This window comes from Hyla sarda, chromosome 10 (assembly GCF_029499605.1).
Source record: "Hyla sarda isolate aHylSar1 chromosome 10, aHylSar1.hap1, whole genome shotgun sequence".
In the NCBI taxonomy this organism is placed as follows: Eukaryota; Metazoa; Chordata; class Amphibia; order Anura; family Hylidae; genus Hyla; species Hyla sarda.
The window spans coordinates 18,617,743-18,630,753 of NC_079198.1; the positions used below are offsets into that span (position 1 = coordinate 18,617,743).

Genomic DNA, 13,011 nt, shown 5'->3' on the forward strand with positions numbered 1-13,011 from the left:
ATATACAGGGCACCACTCTGCCTGCTGCAAGAAAGTTGGAAGCCAGCATCCACAGTAACCGCTCATCCAAACTACCTGCCCAACCATCACTACCGCAGGGTGGGGGGTGTTACAGAGGGGGTTTGTTACAGTGTGTCACCCCAGTAGTAAGGAGATTACATGAGGAGGTTTGTTACAGTGTTTCACCCCAGTAGTAAGGAGATTATATGAGGAGGTTGTTACAGTGTGTCACCCCAGTAGTAAGGAGATTATATGAGGAGGAGGTTTGTTACAGTGTGTCACCCCAGTAGTAAGGAGATTATATGAGGAGGAGGTTGTTACAGTGTTTCACCCCAGTAGTAAGGAGATTACATGAGGAGGAGGTTTGTTACAGTGTGTCACCCCTGTAGTAAGGAGATTACATGAGGAGGAGGTTTGTTACAGTGTGTCACCCCAGTAGTAAGGAGATTACATGAGGAGGAGGTTTGTTACAGTGTGTCACCCCTGTAGTAAGGAGATTACATGAGGAGGAGGTTTGTTACAGTGTGTCACCCCTGTAGTAAGGAGATTACATGAGGAGGAGGTTTGTTACAGTGTGTCACCCCAGTAGTATGGTGATTACATGAGGAGGAGGTTTGTTACAGTGTGTCACCCCAGTAGAAAGGTAGGACGTGTCAAATTTGGAACCAATGGGCGGGATTAAGGGGCGGCAAAAATAGCTTTCGCCTAGGGTGGAAAAAATATACATAAACTGCAATTTTCATTACAGCAATAGTTTTTTTTTTTTTATTGTTACAACATCGGAGTCTTCCCTCTCCCCTCCTTTATGGGATTATCAGAGTGAGAATGTTTGTGTATCGCTGCTGGTTAGTTAAACATTACAGCATGGACTGTCAATGTATGACGTCCCCCAGATCTATGGCTTTACCCACAGGAGACAGCACCGGCCTGAACCACTAACATGAGGGGCTTCACTTTAGCAGGTAATGACGGACCCTCCTTGTGCCGTATACAACACAGGTATCCTAACTCCCTATATTCTGAAGAAATTTACTTAATAGCTCTCATTCAGGGCAAGAAAAACTAGTAAGATTCATATTTTTAAAATTTCAACTAAAAAAAAAAAATTGGTGTTTTTCTGAGATTTTACATTATAACATTCCTAGTATTTTTTTTTATCATTCAGGTGTCTTCTATGTTTGGATCCATCTGACTATCGGAATCCTCATAGAGTTGGTCCCTACTCATCCTCTGGTCGATCAGTCGGTTCTTTTACGTGTTACTCAGATCAATGGCCCCGTCCGGAGTTTTTCCTGGTTTAAAGGAGAAGAGGTCAGATTACAGAATCAGATCCTTGCTTATAGTAGAAGAAATAACCCGCCGGAGACTCCTGGCCAGATGTTTTCTTCTCGATTCAGGAGTTTCGCAAACGCATCCTTGGAGATTTCTAATCTTTCTAGAGAAGACCAAGGGGATTACACTGTACAAGTCATACTCGAGGGCCAGGAGCGCAGTACTGTTAGTCTTCTTGTGTATGGTGAGTATCATTGTGGGTGTCAAATATATCTAAACTGCAAAGAGGGGTCCCCATAGAAAACATCAACACTTTTCCCAACCCTATGCCACCAAAACATCTTTATTGGACTAGGTGGACCCAATGTCCCCCCCCCCCCCCCCCCCCATGGTTGTTGCTGAGTCTATAAAATAGAAAGGCCTAGCATAATGGAGAATGGGGGATGAGCAGGGAGCAGTGCTGAGCTTGTCTGTGTCCCGGCTGCAGTCTGAGATTTAGGACTCCAGCATGAGTCTGAAATCTATAAAGAAGGCTCGTGGCAAGGGAGTGGTAGAGAGACCCCTAGTGGTCATTATTTTTTCAAAGTGGAAAATGAAATAGAAAGAAGCATATTTTTTCATAACATGCTATTTGAAAGTCATTCTGCATACATTAATCTATAATATATCAAAAGTTTTTTTGATGAAAAGTACCATTTAAATACATAAAGGGAATCAACACAGTAAAGGAGGAGAGCATATTTAAATGAAGAAAAACTACCAAACTACCACAAGAGGACATCATTTTAAATTAGAGGGGAAAAGGCTTAAAAATAATATCAGGAAGTATTACTTTACTGAGAGAGTAGTCGATGCATGGAATAGCCTTCCTGCAGAAGTGGTCGCTGCAAATACAGTGAAGGAGTTTAAGCATGCATGGGATAGGCATAAGGCTATCCTTTATATAAGATAGAGCCAGAGACTATTCGTAGGATTCAAATTATTGGGCAGACTAGATGGGCCAAATGGCACCTTCTATGTTTCTATGACTTTCACTTTATGAAATCAAAGAAACATTCATTAGAAAAAATTGCAATAGTTGGTGCCACGGGCCAACCATGAAATGTTACCTCACCAGGAGCATCCATGAAGATCTTTACTCATCAGCTTAAAGGGGTATTCCGGTGCTAAGACATCTTATCCCCTATCCGAAGGATAGGGGATAAGATGCTTGTTCGCGGGGGTCCCGCCACTGGGGATCCCCGTGATCTTGCACGCAGCACCCCGTTACAATCAGTCCCCGAAGCATGTTCACTCCGGGTCTGATTACTGGCGATCACGGGGCCGGAGCATTGTGACGTCATGGCTCCGCCCCCGCAGTCATGCCCCCTCCCATAGGCTTGCATTGAGGGGGTGGGGCGTGACATCACAAGGGGCGGAGCCGTGATGTCACATTGCTCCAGCCCCGTGATCACCAGTAATCAGACTCCGGGGACTGATTGTAACAGGGACCCTGTTGCAGGGTGCTGCATGTAAGATCACGGGGGTCCCTTCGGATAGGGTATAAGATGTCTTAGCGCCGGAGTACCCCTTTAATGACAAGAATGGTCTCTTCATGGCCATAAGATACGCTTAGGTCGTCTATTCTTCAGATAGAACTTTGCCCACCTTTTGCAGCCTCTATCTCTAGAGGATGGGGTGTGGTGTTAGAGGGTCTTGAGATGGTGGGGTTTGTTTTGGAGTTTATTATTCATGTTTTCTTTCATTTTCTTCAGCGTTCGTCACTAAACCCATAGTCAGATCATCCGCTGAGTATGCAATTGGAAATCAGACGGTTACATTGACTTGTGACACAATGAATTCTGAGAAGATTCGCTGGGGGAAAACCGGGAAAAAAATTCCCCCTGAAATGATCAGGTCTTCTGATAACACAACCATTACTTTCCCCAATATAAAGCCATTGGATGCCGGATTGTATTGGTGTGAGGCTGAGAATACTGTAAGCAAGATGACCAGCGACATCTACACATTGGACGTTTATTGTGAGTAACAGTAGACATATGATTCTATGGGGGTTGTTAATAGTATCTTCATCTATGAGAGGATAGGGGGTGCTGAAGAAGTATTCATGCACAGGTCAAATGTCCCCCTTTGCCCTATAAGAAAAGATTAGTATTACAGTGGTATATGTTAAGAATTCTGGTTCATCCTGTCTACATTGGCAGTGTCAGACTGGAGGACCTTAAAGGGGTACCCCGCCCCTAGACATCTAATCACCTATGCAAAGGATTGGGGATAAGATGTCACATTGCGGGTGTCCCGCTGCTGGGGACCCCCGCAATCTAGGCTGTGGCACCCCAGACATCTGGTGCACGTAGCAAACTTCCCTCTTTGCCGGATGACTGGCGATGCGGGGAGGGGAGGAGGCTCGTGACGTCACGGCCACGCCCCATTCGTGACCTCATGGCCACACTCCCTCAATGCAAGTCTATGGGAGGGGGCGTGACGGCAGTCACGCCCCCTCCCATAGTCTTGCATTGAGGGTGCGGGGCTGTGACGTCACGAGCAGGGCATGGCCATGATGTCACAAGCCTCCAGCACTCCACCCGAAGCTCAAAATAAATGCCGGGTGCAGCAGGGAGATCGCAGGGTCCCCAGCAGCGGGACCCCAGCGCTCAAACATCTTATCCCCTATCCTTTGAATAGGAGGATAAGATGTCTAGGGGCGGATCACCCCTTTAAGCCCACCTTTCAGTCCTAGTGATAGCAACGCTAGGGTATATAAAGATATGTATGTGTTTTGGGTGCAGTGACATGCTTCGTGTGCCAGGATGCTAATGTTATGGGCTACCCTGAATTCTTATTGGCCACATAAGTAGCTTGTGGTCCATAAGAGGAATTTATGGGACAAGGAGCCGATGACTTTCCGTTCCCTCACACTTTCAACTATGTCTACATCCTAAGAATGCAGTTGAAACCAATGCCCTGGGTCCCCGGGTGAACTCTCCTTTTCTTCTGTTGGGCCCAGAGGTAGCGGTGGGCCAGCCCAAGGCTGCAGGTGGGTGACTTTTCTTGGAGTTAATTGATAAAAAACCTGATTTATCTTGGTCCTTTGAATTGGTAATTCAGGCATCTGTGGATCCACATCAGAACTAAGTGCTGGAGCGATAGCTGGAATCACCATTGGGACTATACTAGTACTTGTCCTACTGGTTGGTGGAACGATTCTTTTTCTTTCCTTTAAAAGACACAAACCCCCTGTTATAGAAGAGCCGAGAGGTAAGAGGAGAGTTAAGCAAACTAACACTAATACAACAAGGGCTATAGCTGTAAATATAAAGGAATTGAATCATCTGTCAATCTCCTCGACAATCTTTACCAGATCTGCCATGGTACTGTGGTGTCTGGGGTGTTGCAATGATATTAAAGGGTCTAGTGGTATTAACCCTTACTTGTCGTGACGCCAGAGTGAGGTTTGCTCAGTATAGGAGATTCTGCCGCCAATCGGCCCACAAACGGCAGGGAAAATAATAAACGTAATGTCTACAGCAGATTTTACGAGATAACTGGAAACTTTTACTTGAACTTTTATGCAAACAGTCTTTACAATTGTAAAGTTTCTTTTGAGGTAACCGGGATGCAGGTTCCTCACAGGCTTTGCTGGGACTAATAGTCTTGAGCTTTAAGCAGGCCACTGTGCTACTAATTATAATATTTGAGTGGAATAGTAGTCACACAGGATTTGTAGGTGGAGCTTTACAACTCACGGTTTTAGTGGCTGCTGGTTCTTTAGGCTTTGGCCTAGTTGAGATGAATGAAGATATGCTGATTGTGCTCGATTGATAGTCCGGAACTAAGAGCAGGAACCAAGAGAGAAGAGAGCGAATTTAGTGACTACAGCCCCTTATATACTAGGGGGGCTGGACTAATCCCATTGGCTGCAAAGCCTGTAAGTCCTGAACCCAGAGAACTCTGGGTACATCACATGACATCATCACATGACCCTGAAAGGTCCTAAATATCTATATAACCATTATCATATACCACGTGACCTGGGTAGATCCTATACATTTGTACACTATACAAGGACACATTTCTATGAGGTGACCAAGGGGCAAGCCCTGCAGAAGACCCCTGTAGAATGGAGGGACTCTAGCTGAGGGGACTTTAGACAGGGACAGGACAAGGTCCTGTACCGGGACACCACAGTGCCTTGGACCTATAAGGATGATTTTGGTTATTTTTTAAGTTTACTATTAAAATGTTATCATATCAGTTATATGTGTAAAACAGAGAACAAGTCAAGAGAATCTCAAGGCCTCCATGAAATTCTAGGTGTTTGAGTAGATGGGCTCGCTACAGTAAGTCTCATACAACTGCTAAGGCAGGTGATCTGCAGCTACATCTCCCTCCTCCCAGTCTAGTATTAGTTTTACACTTCATGGGATTGTACTGTAGGTGACTGGGGAGATTTGTGAACATTTAAAGCTGTGAAAAGTAAACTACAGGCCGCTGAAAGGTAAACAGGAAGGCACTTTTCCCTAAAAAGTTATATTTTATAGTTTTATGTACAAATATAGATTTCAATTAATGCTAAAAGTTATAACAAAGTGTAAACTTACAAGGAACCTATCACCTGTTTTATGCTGCCCAAAACTGCGGGCAGCATGAAACAGGTGCGGAGTGTGGAGTCCTGGAAAACTATAATTTACTTTTAAAAGGCTTGGGCATTTTAGAGACTTCATAGTTTTAAAAGCCACCAGGACCTGGTTAACTAGTTATTGGAGTAGTCCCCTGAGATTGCTTCCCACCCTGTCAGTCCTGAGCGAGACATCTCTCTATACACAGATAGGAAGAGATGCATCACTAAAGGTTGACAGGGAGAAGAGCAGCAGTAAAGACCACCCTACATAACAGGGTGAAGAGCAGCTGTAGAGACCACCCTACATAACAGGGAGAAGAGCAGCTGTAGAGACCATCCTACATAACAGGGTGAAGAGCAGCTGTAGAGACCACCCTACAAAACTACTTAACTTGGCAACTGTTTAAACTCTGATTTTTCTGAAACATCTGAGCCTTTCAGAGTAAATCTTAGTGTTCTAGGACCGTGCATGCTGCCCGTGGTTTGAGCAGAATAAAACAGGTGAAAAGTTCCCTTTAATAGAGCCTGTTCTCTGTTTCCCTATAACTGTTCGCATGGTGCCACATGCAATGATTGATATTTAGGGCATTCAGTGCTTAACCAAAAGAAATTGCAATTTAACGTCAATTACAAGTAATTTTATCAATTCCATATTTTGTAATTCCGCACACTATGTGAACAGGTTTATAATTCTGTAATACAGATTCTTCTAAGGTTGTATTCTCTCATTCCCTACAGAAGAAGCAAAAAAGAACCACGACCCTCCGATGGAGTATTACAATGTACAAGCTATGCCAGGGGTGAGGAATCACTATTAGCGTAATCTTATATGTTCACTATGAAGCCAAACATATTGTTTCCTTATCCTTCATTTTCTTCATGTATTTCAGGACATGTGACTGTCTATCTACTGTATCTATCTATCTATCTATCTATCTATCTATCTAGACAAAGAATAAGTTGGCCAGCACTATTGATTCCAAACTATTATATGGACCTGGCTTAAAGGTGCAGGCTGCTGGGCTAAATATATAGCAACAGGAGAATACAGCAGCACACTGCCCAGCACAAAGATATAAATAAAACATGAGTATATAGATACAACATGAGAAGCTATTCAGCTATGGTGCAGTAAATTAAAGTATAAAATTGTGAAGTAATGAAATAGTGAGATACTTAGCTTGCAATTTGGTGGCCAAATAGCTTGAACTGTCCCACCACGGTAAGGTGATCTCATTGGGACGGACCCTACACTATAAATATGCCTCTGTGTGAACAGATCAGCAGGCATTGCAGGATATGGGACATCCAAGTCACCTTATATACACCTGATAGAGGTGGGTGGGGTGCAAGAGCCAACGTGGAGGTAGCCACACCCCGTATGTACAATACAGACAAAGAATAAGTTAGCCAGCACTATTGATTCCAAACTATTATATGGACCTGGCTTACAGGTGCAGGCTGCTGGGCTAAATATACAGCAACAGGAGAATACAGCAGCACACTGCTAGCACAAAGATATACATAAGACATGAGTATATAGATACAACATGAGAAGCTATTCAGCTATGGTGCAGTAAATGAAAGTATAAAATTGTGAAGTAATGAAATAGTGAGATACTTAGCTTGCAATTTGGGGGCCAAATAGCTTGAACCGTCCCACCATGGTAAGGTGATCTCATTGGGACGGACCCTACACTATGAATATGCCTCTGTGTGAACAGATCAGCAGGCATTGCAGGATCTGTAACATCCAAGTCACCTTATATCCCCCTTAGGTGTATTCACAAAAAAAAAAATCACAATTTTATACTTTCATTTACTGCACCATAGCTGAATAGCTTCTCATGTTGTATCTATATACTCATGTTTTATTTATATATTTGTGCTAGCAGTGTGCTGCTGTATTCTCCTGTTGCTGTATATCTATCTATCTATCTATCTATCTATCTATCTATCTATCTATCTCATATCTATTGTTGCCTCTCTCTATCTCCCTCTCTTTTGCTGTGAATACATGGTGGATTTTACCTCTGCTATATTGACAGTGGTGAAATTGGTGATAAAAATCCTGAACATGTTCTTTTTTTATGTGGGAAACATCAGACACAATATTGATGGGATTAGTAAAATCTCATTCACCTACTACTGTAATCGTTATCTCAGGTAAAATCCACAGCATACAAACCATATGTGAATTTAGCCAAAAACACAAAGTTCCAAAAAACAATGAATACATAATCTATTATTGACTTCTTGCAGCCTGACCCTGTTCACCAGGAGCCTACGTACATGGTGAGTGTCTCTGCAGATAAATATCAAAATCTTTCCAATAGAAAATCTTTCCCATTTTAAGGCTGAAATTTAATATTTGGAGGCGAAAGTACGCTTGTTTTGTACCAGTACGGATGTTTTGTACCAGTACGGTTGTTTTGCACCAGTACGGATGTTTTGTACCAGTACGGTTGTTTTGCACCAGTACGGATGTTTTATAGCCTTATGCTTGTTTTGTACCAGGACACTTGTTTTATACCGATACTCTTGTTTTATACCAGTACGCTTGTTTTATACCAGTACGCTTGTTTTGTACCAGTATGCATGTTTTATACCCTTATGCTTGTTTTATACCAGTACACTTGTTTTATACCCATACACTTGTTTTATACCAGTACACTTGTTTTATACCAGTATGCGTGTTTTATACCAGTACATTTGTTTTGTACCAGTACGCTTGTTTTATACCCATACACTTGTTTTGTACCAGTACGCTTGTTTTATACCCATACACTTGTTTTGAACCAGTACACTTGTTTTATACCCATACTCTTGTTTTATACCAGTACGCTTGTTTTATACCCATACACTTGTTTTATACCAGTACACTTGTTTTATACCCATACTCTTGTTTTATACCAGTACGCTTGTTTTATACCCATACACTTGTTTTATACCAGTACACTTGTTTTATACCCATACACTTGTTTTATACCAGTACACTTGTTTTATACCCATACACTTGTTTTATACCAGTACACTTGTTTTATACCCATACACTTGTTTTATACCAGTACACTTGTTTTATACCCATACACTTGTTTTATACCAGTACACTTGTTTTATACCCATACACTTGTTTTATACCAGTACACTTGTTTTATACCCATACACTTGTTTTATACCAGTACACTTGTTTTATACCCATACACTTGTTTTATACCAGTACACTTGTTTTATACCAGTACACTTGTTTTGTACCAGTACGCTTGTTTTATACCCATACACTTGTTTTGTACCAGTACGCTTGTTTTATGCCCATACACTTGTTTTATACCCATACACTTGTTTTATACCCATACACTTGTTTAATACCCATACACTTGTTTTATACCAGTATGCTTGTTTTATACCAGTACGCTTGTTTTATACCAGTATGCTTGTTTTATACCCATACAATTGTTTTATGCCCATACACTTGTTTTATACCAGTACGCTTGTTTTGTACCAGTACACTTGTTTTATACCAGTACACTTGTTTTATACCCATACACTTGTTTTGTACCAGTACACTTGTTTTATACCCATACGCTTGTTTTGTACCAGTACACTTGTTTTATACCCATACGCTTGTTTTGTACCAGTACACTTGTTTTATACCAGTACACTTGTTTTATACCAGTACACTTGTTTTATACCAGTACACTTGTTTTATACCCATACACTTGTTTTGTACCAGTACACTTGTTTTATACCCATACGCTTGTTTTATACCCATACACTTGTTTTGTACCAGTACACTTGTTTTATACCCATACAATTGTTTTATGCCCATACACTTGTTTTGTACCAGTACATTTGTTTTGCACCCTTATGCTTGTTTTATACAAGTATGCATGTTTTATACCCATACACTTGTATTATACCAGTACACTTGTTTTGTACCAGTATGCTTGTTTTGCACCCTTATGCTTGTTTTATACCAGTACACTTGTTTTATACCCATACACTTGTTTTGTACCAGTACATTTGTTTTGCACCCTTATGCTTGTTTTATACCAGTATGCTTGTTTTATACCCATACACTTGTTTTATACCAGTACGCTTGTTTTATACCCATACACTTGTATTATACCAGTACACTTGTTTTATACCCATACACTTGTTTTGCACCCTTATGCTTGTTTTGTACCAGTACACTGCTGGAAGGGAGTGCAATGAGGCTGCCTCCTCATCCTATGGATGCTTTAGGCTGGCGCCTGCCTCCCCTATAGGTGACTCCGGCCCTTCATGCTTCAGGACTGTCATTCCAATGGAGAAAACAAGCATTCACTAACAGGTGTATTTGCTTTAAACAGCTTTTTGTATAGAAATACTGAAATAATAGAAAACTAGATTATTCCTGATCTTAGCGTCTCTCCATTTGTTGCTGCTGTCAACCTGACCTGAGACCTGACAGATCTGCTTCCTCTGATCTTATAGTTAGGAAAATAGATATATTTTTGTATTTTGTAGGATTTGCAGTATTCATCCCATGATACTTACAGCGATCTGCAGAACTGATACAGATACCTTCCCTCTCATCCTTTTTTGAACTTTTTTTGTCAAGCACCGCACACAACTTACTAACTATTCTATGGTGGAAATGACGGCATCTCATCTTCTCTTGGTCTAAGTACTGTAGCTGACTTATACTATTGTTATTACTGTACTTTTGTTATAAAAGGTAAAAATGATTAATAAAAAAATAAAAAAACAACATTCGGATTTGTATGTACAGGCTTTGTTAAAGCAATACTTTTATATACGTGTTTACAGTGACCACATTAGCCTAGACCAGTGGTCTTCAACCTGCGGACCTCCAGATGTTGCAAAACTACAACTCCCAGCATGCCCGGACAGCCAACGGCTGTCCGGGCATGCTGGAAGTTGTAGTTTTGCCACAGCTGGAGGCACCCCTGGTTGGGAAACACTGACCTATACTATATACTACTATATAGTCCAACATGCTGGGAGTTGTAGTTTTGCCACAGCTGGAGGCACCCCTGGTTGGGAAACACTGACCTATACTATATACTACTATATAGTCCAACATGCTGGGAGTTGTAGTTTTGCAACAGCTGGAGGCACCCCTGGTTTGGAAACACTGACCTATACTATATACTAGTGTATAGTTCAAAATGCTGGGAGTTGTAGTTTTGCAACAGCTGGAGGCACCCCTGGTTGGGAAACACTGACCTATACTATATACTACTATATAGTCCAACATGCTGGGAGTTGTAGTTTTGCAACAGCTGGAGGCACCTCTGGTTGGTAAACACTGACCTATACTATATACTACTATATAGTCCAACATGCTGGGAGTTGTAGTTTTGCAACAGCTGGAGACACCCCTGGTTGGGAAACACTGACCTATACTATATACTACTATATAGTCCAACATGCTGGGAGTTGTAGTTTTGCAACAGCTGGAGACACCCCTGGTTGGGAAACACTGACCTATGCTATATACTACTATATTGGAGTTGTAGTTTTGCAACATCTGGAGGTCCGCAGGTTGAAGACCACTGGCCTAGACATTATTGATTGCCTACATTTATAAAGACCCCCTGGCTATTGATATTAAAGGGGTACTCCAGCAAACTTTTTACTCGCCCATTATGCCCAGGCTGCCTCAATTGAAATAATTGTATGGCTACCTTTACTACTACGTAAGCCATTTGCACCCTGTTTCCACAGTAGATCATAAGTTCTGTATGTCAGTCATCATTTGCATTTATTATTCTGCTTCACAAAATGAGTGAGGGATGTAAATGAACGGTATGTACACAGATGCAAGAATTTGTTTGCTCGGAGACTTATCCTCTTTTATGTCCATTACTTTTATGGTCTTTACATTTTTCCTATTACACAGTATTCCATAGGTGGCTCACTATAAGGGCCTATGTCACGTGGCTGGACAGTAGTCATGAGTTATGACCATTTGTACTGGCGATATACTCTATTGCTATCATTATCTATCCACTAAGCCAGTGTTTCCCAACCAGGGTGCCTCCAGCTGTTGCGAAACTACAACTCCCGGCATGCCCGGACAGCCAACGGCTGAGATTCTCATCATGGACGTGCAGCCGACAAATCTGCAGCTAATGTGTAATGTCATCATGTCTATATAGAGGAACTGTGTGATGTCATCATGTCCATATAGAGGAACTGTGTGATGTCATCATGTCCATATGGAGGAACTGTGTGATGTCATCATGTCCATATGGAGGAACTGTGTGATGTCATCATGTCCATATAGAGGAACTGTGTGATGTCATCATGATCATATAGAGGAACTGTGTGATATCATCATGTCCATATAGAGGAACTGTGTGATGTCATCATGATCATATAGAGGAACTGTGTGATGTCATCATGTCTATATAGAGGAACTGTGTGATGTCATCATGTCCATATAGAGGGACTGTGTGATGTCATCATGATCATATAGAGGAACTGTGTGATGTCATCATGTCCATATAGAGGAACTGTGTGATGTCATCATGTCCATATGGAGGAATTGTGTGATGTCATCATGTCTATATAGAGGAACTGTGTGATGTCATCATGTCCATATAGAGGGACTGTGTGATGTCATCATGATCATATAGAGGAACTGTGTGATGTCATCATGTCTATATAGAGGAACTGTGTGATGTCATCATGTCTATATAGAGGAACTGTGTGATGTCATCATGTCTATATAGAGGAACTGTGTGATGCCATCATGTCCATATGGAGGAACTGTGTGATGTCATCATGTCCATATAGAGGAACTGTGTGATGTCATCATGTCTATATAGAGGAACTGTGTGATGCCATCATGTCCATATGGAGGAACTGTGTGATGTCATCATGTATATATGGAGGAACTGTGTGATGTCATCATGTCCATATAGAGGAACTGTGTGATGTCATTATGTCCATATGGAGGAACTGTGTGATGTCATCATGTCCATATGGAGCAAAATCTATAAGGAATGTTTCTAGCACTTCGTAGAATATATGCCACAAAAACTGAAGGCAAAAGGAGGTTTAACCCATTACTAGCAAGGTATATCTATGCTGTACAAAACATTGAG

The 13,011-nt window shown here is 41.6% G+C and overlaps 1 protein-coding gene across 1 annotated transcript; it reads left to right on the forward strand.

Annotated features, from left to right (window-relative positions):
- Window positions 1-965: 965 nt before the first annotated feature.
- On the forward strand, window positions 966-10,587 carry LOC130294329 (carcinoembryonic antigen-related cell adhesion molecule 7-like). Its single transcript, XM_056543951.1, has 7 exons — window positions 966-999; window positions 1,166-1,516; window positions 3,027-3,293; window positions 4,381-4,530; window positions 6,632-6,693; window positions 8,156-8,188; window positions 10,403-10,587. The coding sequence occupies exons 1-7, from the start codon at window positions 966-968 to the stop codon at window positions 10,448-10,450; spliced, it is 945 nt and encodes a 314-aa protein (XP_056399926.1). The 3' UTR covers window positions 10,451-10,587.
- Window positions 10,588-13,011: the final 2,424 nt, after the last annotated feature.